This window comes from Amphiura filiformis, chromosome 13 (genome assembly GCF_039555335.1).
Source record: "Amphiura filiformis chromosome 13, Afil_fr2py, whole genome shotgun sequence".
NCBI classification, from domain to species: Eukaryota; Metazoa; Echinodermata; class Ophiuroidea; order Amphilepidida; family Amphiuridae; genus Amphiura; species Amphiura filiformis.
The window spans coordinates 51,038,634-51,061,483 of NC_092640.1; the positions used below are offsets into that span (position 1 = coordinate 51,038,634).

The 22,850-nt window shown below is 35.9% G+C and overlaps 1 protein-coding gene across 2 annotated transcripts in view; it reads right to left on the minus strand.

Annotated features, from left to right (window-relative positions):
• Window positions 1–22,850, minus strand: part of LOC140168494 (urotensin-2 receptor-like) — a 224,817-nt gene that overhangs the window by 27,043 nt on the left and 174,924 nt on the right. For both annotated transcript variants that reach the window (XM_072191894.1, XM_072191895.1), the window contains exon 3: window positions 3,322–3,816. In XM_072191894.1, coding sequence (XP_072047995.1) covers window positions 3,322–3,722 — 401 coding nt within the window. In that variant the 5' untranslated portion in view covers window positions 3,723–3,816. The remainder of the gene's footprint in view (window positions 1–3,321; window positions 3,817–22,850) is intronic.

Below are 22,850 nucleotides of genomic sequence, written 5' to 3' on the forward strand. Positions count from 1 at the left end.
ATGCGCATATTGTTGACGGTATTCCAACGGTAATCCATACACAAATGAATGCTAACCCATCGATAAACCATTGCTATAAAGTCTGATCACAGTCCATCTCTTTTATTCTAAGAATACGGTGGTATACCGTGAATTTATGGCTTTATGTTCTACAAATCGACACAATATTTTCACATCAATATGGATTACCGATATGATCATTTCAGAAATTCAATTTTTAGCACAATATTGTCAATTCAAATAACGTGATTAATAATGACACTTGTCAATGGACAAAACCAAACGAAAACCACTGGTCTTAAATAGCTCAATTGGTTAGCGCGCCGTTGACGGCGCAGGTTCGACTCCGCCCCGTGTTTTTTTTCCTATTTGTTAATTGTTATGATTATTTCATGACAATTTTCTACCAAATAACTTTGCAGACCAACTGTTGCCAAACTCTTTTTTTTTTTCATCTAAAATGCAAAATGACACTACTCCCTACACGAGCACCACAAAACACCCTCCCATATACACCACACACATCCACCCCCCCACACACACACACACAAACAAACAAACACCGCCCTGCCCAAGCCACATACACACTACAGGACGGCCATACGTTTAAAATTCACGAATCACATAGGCATGATAGGGTATGCAAATGAATAGCCAAATGATGTTTACTATCTTCTGAAGATCAAATTCTGATTTAGGATTTATGTATAATAATTATAATAATTATGTTTTGATGTGCTATGTTACTTTTCAAAAGTAAGTTTCTATGAAAGCACTTTAATAAATTCCAGTCATAAATGTAATTTAAGCATATTCCTGCCAACTATATTATATTTACACGAATGATACGTTACAAATACCACAGTTTTGATGCAAAGTATTAAAGTTTGTTATTTTTACTAAAATCATTATTTTTATTAAATTTAAGTTTTTTTTCCAAAGTCAATTTTTAAAATACTTCAATCAATTCCTGTCAACAAATATCATGTATTTCAGGCGACTAAATCCGTACTCTTTCAAAATACAACGCCATTTTAAGCGAAATACGTAGTTCGCATAGGCTAAAAATGCACAACACGCACTGTAAAATACATGATATTGGGTATAAAAAGTGACCGTACCCTTATATCACGTGATGAAAAATCCAATATTTTCATATGAGTGACAAGATAAATAGTTTCTGCCTTTTCATGTAAAATTTGACGAAAATCCAAGCTATGGTTGAAGAGATATGGGCAAAAACACATCTTAAAATTTGGTTATTTTATACCTTTCAGACAATGCTGGCCATAAATGTTGGGACGGTTTTGATAGGGTTATGTAAATAAGCCCCCACTCCCCCGGTCAATGTTGAATCCAACGTTTTTGGTCACGCGCGCCTAGTGGCACCCAACATTGATTGGTGGGGAAGGGGGAGGGTTGGGGTGTTAGAAAAGGGTTTAGGCTTGACACTGAAGAAACCCCCACTTTATCACGTTAAAAATAACGGAAATACAGCCATAATATAGTGTACGTTTTCCATAAGTGTCCCAACACATTTTGGCCATGGTTGTAGGTCACGCGTAGCTACACAGCTTGACCAGCGAATAAGGTGCCGATGTGATGATGACATGAATCAATTAGCCAATCAGAACCTAACTGCCGTATATGCCATAAACTGCACCAAATGGCAGACCGCTGAAGTTCTCTGCTGAAAACTATATAGGCGGAATATCAGGCCTCTTGTCATGATGGATTGGCACTTCTGTGTGAATGAAACTATTTAGGAACCGTAACACTTGTAACAGAGAGGACCTGATGCAAAAATAAAAATTCACTTATTTTTTTCATGCCCCCCCCTTCTGACCTAAAGTTATTTTCAGCCCCCCCTTTTTTTTTTTTGGCCACGGAAAATGAACGTCAACCCCATTGAAAATAGTGTAAACTAAAAAAAAAAAAAATGTCCATTGTCCCCCTTTGCATCAGCCCCCCTTTACAAGTGTGTGTGAACGGTCCCTTACAAAGATGTACGGCCGAACAATGAATGGATACCTTTTAGACATTGAAAGCGTTTTTGCAATAAGAGAATTATAAACCTCCTACAAATCGTTTGACGATAACAAATTTGTAATTATGAAGAAGGAAGCGGCCTATAATGATTCACCCTAGCAGGGTGTAAGACAATGAGGGACATAATTACAATAAGCGAGGATCGGAAATAATGCCCGAGAAATTGTGATTAAATGACACTTTTCGGGCTAGAGCAAACTGACACGTGAAAATTTTGAGAGAAAAAAAAATTAGGACTAAACTGGGATTGAACCCGGTAGCTGATGGATTACCGGTCCAGAGTTTTAACCACTGTACTACTTGAGTTCACACTTGGTACCCCAGCATTCCCGCAACCTCAACTGAAGTCCCCGTGATAACTATATATACTGCAATATTCAAGCTTAATTCAGTGATTAAATCGAATGTGTAAACAAAATGAAATTGTGCAGAAATTTCCAAAAAAAGATGGCTAAGTCATCAGATTAAAAAAAGTTATAAGATTAAAAAGTTGGCAGAAAAAACAACGAGAAAAATAGTAGCATTGACAAAGTTGAAGCCCCATGTAGCTAATTTCTCTACTTAAGTAGAGAAATTACAGATTCATATAACATTATGTGTTTAATACGTGGCGTTTGCAGTGGTAGAGTGGTAGAGACATTTTGGATACAGCATAAAGCCGAATAGCTATTAAAACGCGTTTTGAGGGATATATCGATTGTTTCAGAACATGCAAGTATTGCAAATATTTCGTGTACATTCACTTCTATAATATACATTTCAAATGAGTGCTCACGAATGTTCTAAATTTTTAGAAGGACCAATGGAATGGTACCAAGATTTTCAAACACCGTTTACTCAGAACAGCAATTTTGCGTATTCGGCACTCTGCCGTGTTCATAACGATATGCTGGATCGGAAAGAAACGATGCAAATTGTGATTAAATGATGTTTGCTCGAGCCCATATATATTGTGCCTCACATTGTCTTTTAAAAGCATATAGGCCGCCTTATTCGTCATTATGTAATATTATACAGTGAGAGAGTTGCCTTGGGAATTTTTTTTTTATCTTTGCATATTTTTATTACACAAATATATATCAATACAAGATTTATATTACAGAACACTGGATTATTTTTTAACCTTGGGACTTTAGTTGAAATTTTTTTACACTCACAATTTTTATATGTCAGTTCGCTGAAGCCCCCTCCCACAAACATCATTTAATAAAATTGTGTTTACGTTTTAGTTCTTTGTTTTAGTAACAAGCAACAATTAAAGTTTTAACTTACTTCCATTCCCGATCGTAATTTGCCCATGCCCAAAAAATCGCCCCGAAGATGTAAAGCAGATCTGCTGAAGCCAAATTGGCAATATAAGTGCTGATAGTATTCTGAGCCATATTCGAGGAGTTACATACAGTGATTCCCAAGACCAATGCATTCGCTGGTAAACCGACGATGATGATTAGCAAGTATCCACATAGTAAAATAGTCCTGTACCAAGTTGGTGCACCACCACCACCACCACCACCATCGGGGTTGGAATCAGACGCGAGAGGATCATCGGTGATGTTGATCATATCCAGGAACGAAGATGGCGAAGCCATGGTTAAATTCACTGCTTCTTCAATTGAACTTGAATAATGTCCCTCTGAATACAAAGAATACTCCGTAAATTCGGTTGTAAACATGCTGCTATGAGTATTGTAGTTGGTCTCGACAGAATCTCAGGTACACTTTTCGCCGTGCTGATAACTTGCTGGTTTGCATACACACACGGCGTATCTATAAATGACAAGGGCAGAAAAAGTACAACGTTGAAAAGTGTAGGATGTTGATACCTTATAATGGCACTTTTTGTGTCATTATTTGAAAAGCGTGTTCAAACATTCAGGTTTAATGTTACAATGTTGACGCTAACAACTAAAACACGTGGGTTGTTCACCTCTTTACAAGCAGCAAATACATATATGCGAATTTATATTAAGGGTACACGTTTATATAATAATTGAATCACCAGCGAACAGTGATCGGGCGATTTACTGTCACTGATGGTACTCTCTACCAATGAAATGCGTCGTATTTTACAACATGGAGTAATGGTGACGACTGAGCTCTATTATAATTGGTTAATTTGTCGCTCTAATCGTACCACAATATTAGTGCGAGATACAGTGATCATCTAAAACATTGGCTCAGTTGAAATCTTTTGTAATGCCTAACAACAGTTTTTGTTTATTCCTTGAGCTCATTTTTATAGCGAAGTAGTTTTTGGCCTACCACATTACCCATAGGGTTACTGATCAAACTTCGAGGATTTGGATTTCTAAGTCTGCAATTTTGTTCCTCAAAATTTATATTTATATTTGATTAGTGATTTCTATTTTTCCTTAATGTGAACCAAAAATACCCTTTTGTATGATTAATTGCTACGATGTTTGACCTTTGTTTCGTGTTTATTATGTCATTACATGACATTATATGACATTAATTATAGCGCCATATAATTGACAATGTTTGATGCTTATTTTGGTATCACTGGGTAAAGGAAAAAAGCGCAGTGATTTATATCATAGACTCTCAAGCCTTAGTACAGGAAATTACTAACCACTGCCAAAAACACACCATAGTAAACCATTCAGCAACAATCAGTGATTGGCAAGCTAGAAGCGCACTCTCTATATACATACAATAATAAGTTATTAATAACTTCCATCGCAGCCAGGATCAGAAGACCCATAGCTATCCATTGGTACCAAATACGAGTAGAACGGCATTTAAGGGGATGGTAACCAAATAATTATACAGTAAGCCAAAGAATTAAGGTACCAGTTATGTTCGCCCCTGTATATCCTAAACCAAGGCAAATATGTCAAAATTACAACAAGCAGCCATTACCTGTACTCTTTAGCCATGATTTAAGACCTCATTTGTTGATATTGGTTGAGAATTAAAGAAACGGTGATCTAAAACCTAAGAAATAAACGAAATCAAAAGTTGCAATTTTGTGTTCTAATCAATGAAAGCACGACGCTAGTTTTATTGTGCTAATCAATGGAAGCACGACATTAGTTTTCTTGTTCGAGAACGCTTTGTGTACAAATCAATAGGGCTTGCAATGGACCAAACTGCATTTTTTAAATTGGCATCTTCCTTGAGTTTTTGGATGTCGTGCCTTTATTTCTTGAACGATTCGAGCTAAAAGACGAAGACTGCTGGTTGCAATTATGACATATCTGTCTTTGTTTAGGATTCACAAAGGTAAACATGGTACCTTAATATTTTGGCTTACTGTAGAACAGCATAGCGGATTGGTATAATATTATACAACACCCCCTTTGGTTGGTATAGCTCGGGCCCACATACAGCATGTAGGTCATTCGTGAATTAGTATGGACATTAGTAAGATCTAGTTGACACTTGATTTTGATTGGCCAGTTAATTTTGACCAACGTCATCGATATCCTCTGTAACTTTATCACCAATTGAACAATAACAGAACAACATAAATCGACTGTGAAGGACGCTATGGTAAGTAAAGCTTGCAATCAAACCTATCAGTACTTGTCAGTAAGACCCTGGTTAAAAGTTGTTTACAAATGAAGCTGAATACTATTTTCTCTATCCAGGCAGCAGTAGATTCCCGCCATTTCCGTCACAGCCGGACTGATGATTTCTATAATTCCCTTCTTGTCTAATTCCTAAGGTTATGGTCCACCTAACCAAATGATGTCCCCAGTTAAATTGTTTTTAGTTTGTTTTCTGTTTTAGGCGACGTAAAAAACCCGTCTTATGTGCGGATGGACTTTTCAAGTATGGTCGGTCGGTCGGGATTTTTTTTCTTTGGGCTATGATAGCCCTAAAATATCACCGAAAGCTTGAAAATGTTTTTTCTGTAAACATTTTGTGAAAACGTCGTGATTTTTTTTTTGTCAAAATTTTTCATTCAAAATCTGTACATTGTAGTAAAAAAACCCACTAATTTTACATAATTTGACGAAAAAAGATGTATGCACTTTTATCGTTAATTGTTGTGTATTTGTCTTTTTGGATTATTTTAAATATTTCTTTTTTCGTCAACGGGATGTTGGAGACCCATTTTAAAGTAGATCGCTATTAGGGAATCTGCCAGGGACCTCTATGTGTTGCCTTGTCTGCTTGCTTTTTGTATGTTTGCTTGATTATCAATAAATCAAATCAATCAAATCAAAATTAGGCATAATTATTTTATACTTTCATAAAAATAAAAACGATGTGAGAGTTATAGTTTATTTTATCGGGATACTCTATATAAACACAGACAATGACGCACACAAGGGACCAATTATTGCTTGCTCCTGACAACACTTTATATAAACTACTAACATACCCCTTAACATTTGTATTAGCATTCAGACTATAAAAATGACTACCATGATTACTATTTTCTTTCTGTAAAATCAAATGAAGGCATGAGAAGGGTAAGAAAATCCTACTTGAAGCAGTTTTACCCCCGGGGGTTCTTCCTGGTTGAAGCTATACGGGGATGTGCCACGGTTTTGGGGTACCTTTTCAGCGATTTTGGTATATCGATGGGTGGGTTTTCAGTGGATACCAATGCGCCCAATTGGGCGCATTTGGGCAAAAATGCCATTAAAGCGCCCAATTATGGCAAATTTGGGTGCTTTTTGGGTGCTTTTTCTTGAAAATTGGTATACTGATGGGTAGCAAAAACAGCAAAAAGTAGGTATAGAGAAAGTCACCATCCGAAAGTCTGCGTGGCACACCCCCGTACAAATTTTTTCGAAGAACCCCCCCCCCGGAGTTTTACATCCATTATTTTGTAACTCTCACATTTCTGTTCTGTCTGAGGTACCTACTTGACACAAAATGCCCCTTCACATCCCGGGTTCATAGCCCATGGAAATGATTACCTAAATAAACTATAACTCTCAACTTCAAGGGTCTGTCTGAGGTTCCCACTTGACACAAAATGCCCCTTCATATCCCGGGCTCATACTCATCCCGGGGTCATCTACTGTTGGAACACTGGGTAAAACATTATAAGTGCATTTGAGTCATACTTTAATAATACATGGACTTCTTTTTACTTCATGTATTTTTTTTTTATTAATTGCAACAACAAAAAAGTCCTAGATATTATAATCGAATTAATATAAAATATTTTTGGACCCAAGAATTGTTTTTGTTATGCGGTCCGAAAATGTTTCGGCCAAAAAACCCGTTTTTGTTTGGATTTTCTCCACAAATGAGCATTTTGGCCATAATTTGACTTCGCAGATAAATTTATCAAGTTTTACCCATTCTAAATATGTATACTTTTATACACTTTAGACCAATAATTTAGCAGTCATGAGGACCAAATGTTGACATAACTCCAGGGTCAAGATCACACTTAATTACTAGTATTATCTTATGTATATGCAAACGATCTTTAAATAAACAGCGCCCTCAATGTTCCATTGTTCCATTTAGACATGTTAGATGTTACATATTTTGTACATCAAAACACACGTGTTGATCAATCGAGGCATACACAATGATATCCCAGCAAACACAAAAACGTTTTAAAAACGTTTTTAATAAGTTATATTTTTGCTTTTGGTTTAGATAAAAACGTTTTAATAACATTAAAATGTCGGGTTATATAAAGGTCATGAAAACGTTTTAAAACGTTTTGTATAAAAACACACTACAACAATATTTAAAAAATGTTTTTAAAAATGTTATTGTAAACTATTTTTTGCCATATATTTTGACAACACTTAAATAACATTATGTTAAAATATTTGCACCCTGCAAGCACAGAAATGTTCTTAAAATATTTCTTTCAAAACGTTTTAATAACATTTAAATGTCGGGTTATATAAAGGTCATGAAAACGTTTTTAAAACGTTATTGCAAATATTTTGGGCAAACATTTTTCGCAAAATATTTTTCAACCCCAAAATAACATTCTGTTTAGAATGTTTCGTATCAAGTTTTCAAAAATGTTTTTGGAATGTTATTAAAACGTTTTTATGCCCTTTATATAACCCGACATTTAAACGTTTTCTGTAAAACATTTTTATTTTTTGAGCAGTAGATTATCAGAAAATGATTTTTAATGTTATGAAAACGTTTTATACCCTTAATATACCCTTTATATAACCCGACATTTAAGCGTTTTCTGACAACCTTTTATAACCTTTTGGGAATGATGTCGAAAACGTGTTGTGTTTGCTGGGATACGTCGCTAAATGCTATTTTATTAAGAACTGAATAATATATTTAACCCAAACAAAACAACAGCAACAAACATGACAAACGTTTGAGCTTTAGTTCATTTATGACTTCGAGATATTTTACCATATTCAGAAGGACCAAATTACGTATTATTTTTAATATTATATTTCAATATTAATGTCTTCATAAAGTCATTTTCCAAAACTCAAGTTAACTACGGTATTCACTATGCCTTACAATGGAAAATGTGTGCTAAGCGATTGTCATTCAAGGGTAATTCCTATTTACCTTGCAAATTTAATACATTTTGTGTAATACTATTTATACAGCAATCAATATAAAATGATAATAAATACTTGATGATGCTAATAAAATACGACTTCATATTTATTTGCTCTGTAATGTGCCTCTGGTGTATTCAATAAAGTAAGTATACTGCAATGTAATAATATTTATAGTTAGTTCGTGATTCAGTCGCACTAGCAATGAGCGATAGTCCCTGACCAATGATATATTTGTTACCTTTCACGCCATATGCATCAATTCAGTTAGAAGTCGTAAGCAAAGATATTTAAAAATCTTTCTGATGACTTACAATGTAGCCGGTAAATCGTGAAAAATTATTCATTTTTATCAGAATCCTTCATTTTATACTTCAAATATTGTCATTTGTAAATTTAAAATGTGATGTTCAACTGAATACAGATTCATTAGGAAACGAATTTTGAGAAAACCTTCTGTTAATAAAAAACTATGCTGAGCCACCAGCCTGGGTGGCTCACGCTCCAGTAATTTCAGATGATTGAGCTCAGCAATACATCAAAGAATGTCTTCTAATTCATGAAAACAAATAGATAATCAGCTTATCGGATTAAAAGCTTAGAGGGAAGGTCTTGCTGCTCAGCGAGTGTTTGTAATCAGAAGGTTTTCTCCAAATTCATTCTCTAATGTTGTACACTCTTAAACGATCTACTGTCAACATTGCATTTTTTTCGATTCGTTTGCATTATTTTGTAAAGTTTGTCCTCTACCCATGAAAAACAATTTGAAATATCAGGCCAGCATCCCATATGGGGCAAGGGGCAAGACTTTTCACAGGAGGGGCAGCTGCCTCTTTCGCCCCTACACTACTGTTCCGATTTTACCCCCCTCTTATCTACAGACACGATAGAGAGGATTATTGTAATTTGTAGTGTTATTTTATATTTTGTACACACTTCGTTTTTGAGTTGATATACCACATTTCGACTGTTCAGTGTTACAAGTGGATAAGTGCAATAACTGCCCTGTGAACATTTGGTAATTTGCACACATTATATTGGGCTATTCCCAAATTCATGCTACTTATTATTAGCTTTTGACAAAATAATGAATATACAATGATACATATGGCAGCCTTTGGCAAAATATCGCCTTTTGAATCTGAACTTATCACATATATATATTGAGTCAATTTGATTTGCCTCCGGCATCTCCGGTAGAATGTGCAATTATTATAAAGCAATTAAAATCATGTCGTTCAATAAAAATCATTGCATTTTACAAGTATGAATTGTGTTTAACTTCCTTTTTTTGGTTACCTTATATATATGTTTGTCGTCTGGTAACTAATTATTACTTCTACCTGATTTAATCAATTTATCAATAATGTTTATACATTCTGTAATTTACAATAAGGTTACTGTTAGAGGCAGCCCGTCACCCTTGCTTTGTAACTCACTAGGAGTGTTTAGTCGTCGCATAGGAGTCGCCAGCCTCAGGCCTGCCGGCTCTGCGGCCTTGGATGTTTTTTGTTGATGGGTCATATGTGTGTTTGGGGGTGGGTGGGGGTGCTGTGACAGTACAAAATATGACTGCTGTCGGATAGACATGCTCAATGGTGGTGAGGTCAAAGTTTCCACCACGAATGGCCAACCGATTTCTAAATGAGAGAAAAAACTTATAGAAATAAAAGTGGATATGTTAAACAAAGGAAAGTTATAAAAAGAATAAAAGATTCATGTTGCTTAATTATCAGACTTTCAATGGTCTTTATTATATCCCAGGTCAAAGTTCCAGTTAAACTGGTTTGATATCAATTGGGAATTTTGAACTGGGATTGAACGCATTGCTACACATATTTTGCACATTAATAGCGATTGTACGATTCTAGCTCTCCTACGAATAATAATAATAATAATAATAATAATAATAATAATAATAATAATAATAATAATAATAATAATAATAATAATAATAATAATAATAATAATAATAATGTGAATTTCTAATGCGCACATCTCCACCAAATCAATGGCGCTCAAGGTGCGTACAGAGATTAACTTAAACTACATAGTAAAAATTAATTTACATTACAACTTAATCTACACATGAATAACAATCAATAGGTGAACAAAATATGGTGATGCACATCAGTAAAATGCTTCTTTCATTAAATGAGTTTTTAAAGAACTTTTAAACTGTGTTAAAGATGTACTTAGTTTAATGTGGGTTGGCAGAGTATTCCAGAAACGTGGTGAAGCAATTGAAAAAGCCCTGTCCCCCCATGAATGTTTTGAACGGGGTTCGCAGAGAAGCGATTTGTCACTGGAACGGAGCATACGAGGAGGGTTATAATGGTTGGAGGAGACATTTGATATATTCTGGTGCAAGATCCCCATTGCGTCTCACCAATCTAAAAATCCTGTATAATTTTTAACCAATCTTTGCCTGTCACCTTAGCCGATATTTCTACCTTAAGGGGGTACTACACCCCTGCCCAATTGTGTGCCTATTTTTGCATTTTTCTCAAAAATTATAGCACATGCGTGACAAGTAAGATATGTATATTATAGGGGCAAGGACTGGGCAAGGACTACAACTACTGCACTGGAAATTTTATTTCAGCACAGACAACAGTTGTGGAGTTACAGTCAAAAATGAGGGAAAACCAATATTTGATGATTAAATCAATAACTACTTGCCTTGAGTTGCTGAATTTTCAGTGCAGTAGTTGTAGTCTTTGCCCCTATAATATGCATATCTTACCTGTCACCAATGCGCTATAATTTTTGAGAAAAATGTAAAAATAGGCAAAAAATTGGCCAGGGGTGTAGTACCCCCTTAAAGCTAACAGTTCTTAAATTTAGTTAGTTCATATGAGTTCTGCTATCCTCCAAACAAAAACAAACAAAGTAAGCTGCTACACCCGCTCTGCTTAAAGTGCTATATGTAGCATATTATTGTCTTTTACCTGTAGAGGCAGAATGATTCAAACTATCTACCTAGTGTACAATAGGGGCCTATCTGCTGTGTTATTCACCGCTCTACGGGCTAGCCATGGGCTTCAACATTTTAAAAAGACCATGTTTTGAGATATTTTCTCATAATATCAAGAGCTAACTAGAGAACAATTGAGCCAATACTAGGTTTGTTTGTACTCATTTTAATGCATTTTACATGCTGATTCCAAATGTGGTCAAGAAAATGAATTAATTTCTGAAATTTTTGAATATTTTTAAAAATTTGGAATCTGTCGTCTGCAATCGACACCCGAGTGGAGGAGGTTAAATGTAGATACAGTATTTTGACTTTACAGTGAACTGATTCAAGAACACCTCTTTCCAAAGTAAGAAGGCAGTATCTGTTTTATAACATGTTTGTAGATACTACATTGTTACTTTGGAGTGCAGGGTATTGGAACCTGTCAGATCTTATTTAGAACAGTAAATAGATGACGCTCCAAACACTCCTCTAATTTGTACTCCAATCATGGTCTTAAATCCCATATGAACACATTTACCCGATCCCTGGGACGGCACACTTACTAAACAGAAAGTGTATTTTCATTCCCCTTTGTCAGATTTATAAAGCCTATCATCTAGATCTTATACACTCGCATCTTTATGTACACTGTTCTTGAACTCCAATAGGCTTCCACATGTACAAATGAACTTTTAAGTATGTTGGGTACAAAAACCCGTACTCCACAAGTTAAGGTCAACTTTTGAGCTATGCTCGTACAATGGAGGTTATTGAACTACGCCATCGGCAGATGAGATCGTTCTGGCCCACGGTATTTCTTAACATAACCCTTTGCGTTGTGAATATTGGTGCATGCTGCAGAAACCATGAACTATGTATAAACTTTATCCAAAAGTCTCATGCTTGAAATAATTCGTACAAAATTGCATTTCTAAGAATTTACCAAGTTCCAAATTTTCAAAAATTCAAATATTTCAGAATTCTACATTTTCATGATCATATTTGGAATCAACATGAACAATGCATTAAAATGAGTACAAACAAACCTAGTATTGGTTCAATGATGCTTATGATTGCGCTTGATATTTGGAGAAAATATATCAAAACTTTACTCAAAAATTTACTATGCCTGTATGCTCACCGTTTGGTCTGTAGTTCTTCAGACAAAGGCTTGTTGAACAATGTCAAAGTTAAGTTTAGGTGTGATACAGCCTATACACCATGTACACGAAGCTAGTTTCCGGCCGAGTTCCCTGCGCTATATATAGTCTTGTTTACCATTGACTAACATAAATGTAGGTCTTCACTTCTAGAGGTGACAAAACAGTGTCATCACAAACTCCTAAAAGCTCTTGACATCAAAACCCGACCTATTAAACTCGTATTGTATCATAACTTGTAGAAACTACTAAGTGTTAGTAAAAATATTTGTAGATTTGACATGATCCTGATGATAATTTATCTCCAATTGCAAAAGAGAGTGTCAAATTTGAAAGGCGTGTATTTAATTAACATTGGACCTAGCCTATTATGTTGCATGCGGTGTGCATTTCAACGGCACGCTATACTAAGTAGGCTACGGAGGCTTTCAGTCATAAAGGGTAATTCTAATACATTATTTTTTGTTGGGGTAGGGGTGGCCTAGTTCATGGAATATTTCAAAATCGCTGTAAATGAAATCCTTTATTTAACTTTAAACAATATTATTGTAAGGCTAATTCTTAAGCATTTGAGAATGTTCTTGCATCTTTTAGTACCGTCTGATATAACACGATATCACACACTTTAGCGTATGCGTGTCGATCATCGATGCGATACTCGTACGCGCTATTTGAACCAATAGCGAGCACGAGAACGCATAGCAACAACAGGACTGATCGATTTTTAGCCCTAGGTAATTCCTTGTAAAATGTAGGGTTTAATTTGATTAAAATTTGGCATATTCATGATTAATATATTTATTTGAATTGTAGTGTTTAAGAATTAGAACAAAGGTATTGTTTTTAGCCGCTGTCGTGCATCTATCGTTTCATATAACACGCGACATCATTATTTCTGGCGTAAACTCAGCTTCGCCTCATTGTTTTACTTAAAATAATGATGTCGCCCGTCTTATATGAGACGATAGATGCACTCCAGCGGTATTAAACAATACCTTTATTCTTTATGTATAAATGATTTGCGGCTGATAATAGCTATATTATGTTATCACCCATGATACTTGTATATAAAATATTGTCATCAGTGAGAAAAAATTTCGAAAATTATCACGTTTTTCTGCTGCCATTACATGATTACTGGTCGACAGTCCGAAAGGTCATAAAACACAATATCCGAAAACACAATATCTTAGTTTTAAACCCTAGCTATTATTCTAACTCTAAACTTCACCCTAACCTATAACCTAAGCTCTAATCCTAACCTAACTATAACCTTTAACCTTATAACCATAACCCAATTAAACCTATACCACAACTCTAATCCGAACACTAACCAAACTTTATTCCCAATACTATAGACCACTTGGCATCACTGTTTATCAACAAAGGCGAGGGACTCGTCTATCGATATGCTCGAACGAGCCGCTACACTGTTCAATGGCTTTCCTGTACTATATGAAATGTGGCGGGCGATTTAAAATGCACGTGCCCTTAGCAGACTAAGATGCGTACGCACACTGCAGGGCAAAGAACAATGGAAATTGCCATAATGCGCGCGCATACTGCCGGGCAATGACGTCACATGCCAAGTGGTCTATACCTAACCTATGCTAAAACCCTATCCTAACATAATGCCCTAAACCTTAACTCCATCCTTTCGGCTAAGGGAGGACAGCCAAAATGGTTCACTGAACTCAGCTCAGCCAACTAGCGCATTCTAGCGAAGGAGTACCCGGCTTTTTACTAAGCCCAAACCGATCAAATCCTGTAGGAAACTCTCGAAAGGCTTCGCTGAATACCATCGTTGAACAAAAATCGATCAAAGCTGTTTTACGACCATGCTTGAATTGACAATCCCACTTAAAAATTGACCGCAGACAACGACCCGAGACATGCTTGTTTAATGACCACTTGAACATTTGATGAGTGGGTCGTTATGTGCTTACTTAACACTATAAATTGTTTATGGTTGTGTCATCGACCCGTGTTTATAATCCTGGTGATTTGCCCAAGGCTCTGATACATAACAGCAAACTGCTGGATAATGTTCGCTTCTTAGTATCGAAGGCTCTAGTGAATGGCGCTCATTAAAATACCACTAATTTTGGTTATAATGAAGCTATTCGGTCTTAAATCGATCTTTCAAATAGCTATTTGTGCTGAATATGTGCGAAAATTTTGACTTTCATTGCTTGGAGGGGCACAGAATGACTTGGTCAATTCAGCACCCCCTTAGGTGGTGCCCAGAGCACGCGCCCCCTTGTTATTCCACTGTTTATTTTGCCCCACTGACCAAGAAAGTTAGCTACGCCCCTGCTACACACCATGTACACCTGATAATGAAATTGCTTGAAAACGAGGTGAGATATACATTGCATCGTAGTGTGTCTGATCTTCATTATCTAAATCAATATACTTTTGAAAAATAACACTTTGATGTTTTGCAAAACTTCATTCTGCATATCATATACTTTGAAAAATTGCTTGATTTATTGTTGTTAATGAGTTTTACAAAAGTGTTGTTTTTGAGGCCTCTTTACAACATAACTCAAGAACCATAGGACCTACAAAAGTATACCTGTGATGTTTGAATTCTTCTATACTCGCTATGAAATGATCAATGCGATTTGTGCCATTTCGCAAGATGCTGCGAACTACCAAATCGCAACAGTTTAAACTAGTTGCCGACCTTAAGCCCTATCGAAAACAAGTTTCTATTTTTAAGAACTGCCTTTAATTTTGACAAACTTTTTCAGTCATATAGGCTACCGAGCTCGCCGGACATGTCAAAACACGGAGTGATACTCGCAACACGCCGACTCGACGGCGTGACTTTCTCATATCGGGCTATTTTTAGAAATATCATACAACATTAGAGTTGATTGTTAGTGTCTGTGCCGAACGACTTGTTGATTGCGGGAAAGCTTTGGAACATGATTAATGAAATTGTCTTTGCAAAAAGGCACGTCTATGCTATATTGCGTGACAAGCATAATGCGTCTTATTAGAGATCTCTAAAAAAATCAACATTTTTGCCAGCTTTAATATATGGAATGTATGCCCATTTGGAAGCATGCGTGCAACGGGGTTCACGATCACGTTTCAAATCAACTCGCACTAGCACATGAATATTCCAACATGTAGATACCATGATAGTTCACTAATTGCCCGCTAGAATTTCAAATTGCCTAGATATTTAAAAAAAATGAGTATGAGGAAAAGTTAACAATGTTTCAATTTACCTAAAGATACAAGAGCAACTTGTTCGTGTGTCTTTTTGTGCAAGCAAAAGCCGCAACACGATTTGCGCGGAGCGTTTACAATATAGGCCGCATCTGTCTGATCTAGTTCAAATTTTCGTCCAACATTTTTAGACAAAGCTTCTAACGGCCTTAAAATTGATCTAAATACGCTAATCTTTTACCTGGCTAATGTTTCAATTTACAAAAAGACACACGGGCAACTTGTTCGTGTGTCATTTTGTGCAAGAAAAAGCCGTAACACGATTTGCGCGGAGCGTTTACAATAGAGGCCGCATCTGTCTGATCTAGTTAAAATTTTCGTGCAACATTTTTAGACAAAGCTTCTAACGGTGTTAAAATTGATCTAAATACGCTAATCTTTTACCTGGCTGATGTTTCAATCTACAAAAAGACACACGGACAACTTGTTCGTGTGTCCTTTTTGTGCAAGCAAAAGCCGCAAAACGATTTGCCCGGAGCGTTAACAATAGAGACCGCATCTGTCTGCTCCAGTTTTCGTGCAACATGTTTAGACAAAGCTTCTAACGGTGTTAAAATTTATCTTATAATACGCTATTTTATTTTCATTTTACCTGGCTGTCAAATCTGAACAAAAGTGACGTGAGTTGAAATAATTTAGGTCGAAAAATACATTTTTGTGTCATTTTACAATTCTTACCAAAAATGTCGATATCAAAATACCTATAACTCTGAAGGTAAAGAAGCTTTATATTTGCTGTGGAGAATAGATGTCACATGCATATTTGTGTTTTATATGCCTATAATTGAGTGATTTTTGTCCAATTTTAACCAAAAAAGTAAAGGTTACATGGCAAGTCATGATACAAATGACAATTGAGTAAAATGTCAACGAAATGCTGACCATGCACTCGCACCTGTATGATAAGTATATTTGAAAAGAGCGGTATTGTATTCAATCTATTATTGCATACATACAGAGGTGATGAGTGCAATTTGCCTGCAGGCATGGCGATCTATTGCTATGGTAGTAAATCTCATCACTTATACGATGAATCATGCATCAGTTGCCAACACGAAGTACATGTATCTAATCAGAGCCATTGAGTACATGTTTATACCGGGGTATGTTAGGATGGGGTTGTTGGTTTGGTGGGGTGGGTGCAAATGGGGTACGTGTATTTGCGTTAAAAATCACACCATTCAAGATTCTTCGATTAAAAATAACTGTGACTCCAAATACTAATTTCCCGCAGCTGTTTTACAACACATTGCCTATTGTTATTTTTAATGGGACCTAATATGAAATTTATGTTGGAGAAGATATAAATGCAAAACAATTTATTTGACACAAACTTGGTAATAGTTTGCAAATCGTTACGGAAGATCACCAACATAATATCACATTTCGATTTGGATTTGGAAGATACCTTCTCTTAAATAACAGTATTGCGAACCACCAGCATACATAACTCGATGTAGAGAGTCTTTCCTATTCAGAGGAAATATTGTAATTACACACTTTATTGCCTTTTAACAATAACCATTGACACTAGCACATATCAGAGAAGATGTAAGAAAAGGAGGGAGAACATAATTATATCCTTGAGATAATCCCGTAGGTAATCCTGTTGCACCTATCCATAGTCCTTTATTCTCAAGTGGTGGGTTAACCAACAATTAACAATGAGAGGACATTCCTGTACCTCGCACACCGACATCGCCTGGCTAATAATTATTTGATGCAGCAGAGATATTAAAATAAATACACGGGATCGATACACATGAATTGCTATGCACGATTTTGATATCAGACGAAAATCTTCGGATACCGGGTTGGAAAATGATGAATATCTCCCGTAAATGATTTTTTCTTAAGAAACTAGATGTGGTCTCATACACTTGTAAATACGTGTTGAACAGATATGATAGTCGTTAGTTTGCGCTTTGAGAGTGTAGCTTGCGTCTTGAGCTGAAAAAGTAACCAAAATTCAAGATTTTAAATAGCGCAGCGTAGAACCTCGTGGAGGTAGTCTCAGGCCAGACTATATGTGGCTATCACGAACATACAGGATCGACGAGTGTCGGACCGACTGACACAAACTGGCTGTGTAGGAGACTGTCGTAGAGACAGTCTATAAGCATATGACAATGGCGAATGTATGCTCGCTGACCGTACAGAGGTCAGTCACAGGCTAATGTCATTAGCCTTAGTCGGATGTCCTTCAGCCCACTATGCATTTAAAAACTATTCAACAGGTGGGAATACAATGGCCATCCGTGGCTGTGGATTCAACCTACCATGGCATTTTCTGCCATGAAGATATCGGGCCGATGACACTGTGCCTCGTTCAGTTGGGGATGATTTGAAGTGACCGCCAATTATGACTATTTGATATTTAATACCAGCAATGTGAAAAAAAAGAAGAAATAATGTAGTGCTAAAATAATGTACCCTTTTACGGAAGGAGCAAAGTTTAACAAGTTATAACTCCGCTTCTGCAGTACGAATGTCAGCGGCGAATGTCAGGTTAATATTTCCCAGTCTTTAAAAAAATTTGCAGGCAGAGGTGGGAATCGATCTCGGTACCTCCCGGTTAAACAGCACTGTGCAAAACCACTAAGCCAACTAAAAATCTGTTGTGAGATGTGTGACATTAATCTTTGATATTGCTTAATGAAACAAATTGCGGAATTAAATCAGTAATAAAAGAAGTAGATTCTTATAGCGGTCAAATTGGATAAAAGGGAAATATTTGTCCCTGCTCTAAAGAAAATATAGGTTAGAAAATTATCAAATAAATTTAAATTAAAAATTGAGATTTTATATTTATTTCTTTCACGAGGCGGCATTATCACAGACAAACACTGTATAAGCTAAAAACTCGATCCGCATCACTATGCTTTCATAGCTCAATGGTAGAGCATCAGACTGCTGATATAAATATCGTTGGTTCGAGTCCTCCTGCCAGCAATGGTTATATTTATGATTTTAATGCTACGCTAAAATTTGTTCAATTTTTTTCGTTTATTTATTTATTTATTTATTTATTTATTTATTTATTTATTTATTTATTTATTTATTTATTTATTTATTTATTTATTTATTTATTTATTTATTTATTTGTTTTGTTTATTTATGTAAATAATTTGATATATTTGAAAGAGGTATTTGAGCAATTCGAAATTTTGATTTTATAATCCTATGGGGTCATTTTGAACCCCCACCCCCTCCCAAATTGCCAAACGCACAACACCTTTGAGTTTGCATCATGCATAATGATCAGTACGTCCATGTCATCATCATAAAAAAAAAATCATTTTATGTATACCTGACGCCGACAACTAGACTAGGCCTACTATAAAAAAATAGTATCACATCTTTCCTGCTCAATCAAAATAATACTTGCAAATAGATCATAGTTTACTAATCTAAACCTGTAATATATAGACCTGTAATATCACCTGTAATATAGGTGATCATTGTTTACATGGTTTGTTATGGTTGGGATTAGTGTGCGATCTCTGTAATGTAATGTAAATGAAGCATATTGATATGCAGGAAGAATCGATCAGGGCGCTAGCTTTATTGTCCTGTGAGATGTAGGGCCTAGTGCGAACTGTCCGAGCTGATTGTTCATAATCTATTAGGGAAAGATAAACACTATTCAAAATATCAATAGATAAGAAGAAAGGGATTTAGAGATTTGTAATTGAGTCATGCATGATTTAACAGAAGGTTCTTTCCAAAACCCAAACGTAATGAGGTTATAATATTTCAAATTGAATGTAATTATGATAAGGAAAAAGTGCAACATTTGTGACAGAAACATGGCATACATTAATAGTCAGATTAATGTTTTGGGAGCAGAGAAGCAATGATAGATCACAGTCGTGACTAACGATAACCTTTGACCTCTTTAGTCATGTTGTTGGTGTAAAATAACCCTTCCCCCAAGTCACGATTTGGCATTGTTTTTACAACAATTAACCACCACCCGGAGCTTTTGTTATTTAACTATATATTATGAAGTTATTTGTTAAACTATACCAAGCTCTAATTCTAGACCTATATAATAATGGTGTTTGTTTGAAAGCTGAATAGTATGCTGCAGTGCCTAATATTTTAAGAAAAAGTCTTGTTTTGATGGGCCAGATATCACTTTCTCTCATGAAATTCATTTTGATCTATGATGTTAAAAATTCAATTTCTTGATTTATAACGATCATGACGACGACGACGATGTTGATGATAATGATAACGACAACGACTATGTTAATGTTGAGGATGATAATGATGTTGATCATGATTGGTTGATACACTCAATTATCCAAGAACCACAATACTTTTGAAACATTAAGTGTTTCCTTTAAATATTTTCCTGTAATACATTTCCATAAAGACCACGCACGACTTTGTTTAAATTATAAATTTAAATCCAGTGTCTGTCTAGACTGCTCTGCATTCCTTTTTTAAACAATTCATACCATTCCATGCAATACACACCCCCAGTGACTGCCCTGCCCAGATAAAACATTTGTTGGATCAGAACAGGAATGGTGGATTTTCCATGGTCAGAGGGATTAGAGGGATGATAAATTAAAATGGTCTACTACAGTAGACTAGTGTCTGTCATGTATTTACTTTAAGGAGACTCCACTGCCTGGTTCCACTGGCACATGCTTTGATTACTTGTCCATGTATGTTCCCTTGATTTAACAAATGAAGTGGTCAGCGATACCTTAAAGTACTTTCATTCATTCAGTAATTTCACGTTATGGAAAGTCAATGTAGCTGAATTTTGTGGATTGATCCATTCCACTGAAGACATGGCGCTATCGGATTTCAAACGATGCTTTTTTAATCCAGTTTTAATTCAGTATTAATGTATAATGTTATATAAAAGTGGAGGAATCTATGACTGGGGGTAAGTAATGGATGATCAAAAATGTTATGCATATTAATTACCTAATTTGCATACTTAATTAGCGCACATCACGCAAAACAAGAAAAACATAGCCCTACAATTAAAGATCGCAGAAAGTTGAAGTGTCAAATGAAAGATTTTGAAAGATCTAGAGAATGGACCTACGTTAAAAACACTCAAACTACGGAGGGGTATAATGTCTAGAAACAGTCTACTCTAGCTGGTAGTTTAAGATTAGGGTCTTTAAAATACTGTTTTTATTTTAAGTATACGTATACTTTTTTCTGCGTAGTATTCATACTCTTGTTCCTGATCCCCCGATCTTTATCATCAACAGGAGCATTTTGAAAATAAAACTATACTAGGATTTGTATCCTATATTGTGGATTTTGAGTTCGTACTAGGCAGCACACCACTAAATCCTTCCGCATTTGGTGTAACCCTTGATAGTCCCGGTAAACATAGGTCGGTAGTGCAAACAAGTGGGTGTCCCTTGGGAGCAAGATGAGTAGCCATGATTGTTTATTATAATTAAATTAAAAGATATGCAATTGGTAAATGTTCAGAATATCACAAAATGATGCATCTTGATCTGGTCAAAAGTTTGGCTCCCAAAACTAATCCGCGTACGGACATGGTAAGGAGGCATTCGTGCAAGCTGAAAATAAGGGTGGCGCTGTTCAGGTCCCCGTAGCTTAAAAGTTAGTCTCAACTTGTGTCATAAAACCCATTTTAAATTAAATTTTAATCTTTATTTAAGACATTGGTGCTACCAAAATATGAAAAATGGTTTTACATGGGGTAGAAAAACAAACTTACTTTCATGTATATTTACACGTATTTCAATGGGAGTTTATTTAGTGGTGTGCGCCCACTATATGGATTCATAGCAGCGTCTAGCCTTGCTTGTATATTGTGGATTTTGAGTTCGCATTTATATGGATTCATAGCGGCGTCGAGACTACCCTCGTGTATATCAACTTACAGTGAAGAAAACTGGGTCACTCAGATTCCTAACATTCGGATAAAAATGTTACAAATACCAGGTCGTTCAGTGTGTGCATTAATCAACTCATGCATGTTTTATGATCAGTGTCTCTTCCATGCTGTATGTAATAAATGAATTGCCCTTATATTTACCGACATATATACAGCAATTTGAAAACAAAGAGACTCTTTGGAAATGCTTGGTATGTATATAGAATTATTTAAAGCCATGTTGTAACATTTCCATAAAAAATAGATTAGTATTTCTTTTTCATAAAATGTTAGCTTTTACTGTCAGATATGTCCACGGTTAAGTTTGAGCTGAACAAGTGAGGTAAAGAAAAGAGAATTGGAATTTACAACCATTAACGATCCTTTGATGTGTGTATGAGTGTTCCGCAATTTCTTTCTGCCACCATAATGGGCCGCAATCCTAACCGTATAGTCCGAGTGTTAGGGGCTAGGATTAGGGTTAGGGTTATAATATGTTCACGGTTTAGGGTTTAGGGTTAGAGTTAGGATTAAAGGTAGGGTTACGGTAAGGGTTACAGGGTTTAGCTCGCAGCGCAAGGGTGGGGGGGGGGGGGGTACAAACCCCATTCTTTTAGGGTTAATGAAAAATAAAATAAAAAGATGAATAACTGATCGAATCTTGTAAGTCATGTCACAATTGACCTTTTCGGTAAATCCCATAAGCCTTTGCGAGTACACCTAAGAACTCGTCATTCTGCGTCACGCCGCTGTGCGCCAATGCGCACATCGTTTATCGAACATCGTTACTGCGCATTGCAAGTCGGCGTGACGTAAAATGACGAGTTCTCAGGTGTACTCGCAAAGGGTTATGGGATTTACCGAAAAGGTGAATCCGGAATATCATGTAGACTCCGAAACCACGTGTTCAAACTTTTAAATTGGTTTGTGATTTCGTGTGGATGATTGTTATACTCACAAACTGTCACATTCAAATAATAACATAAGAAGATCCACCTAATTTTTAGAGTTGTGTTATAAAGGATCAATAACTATACAATCGGTCATTTTAGATACGCTACACA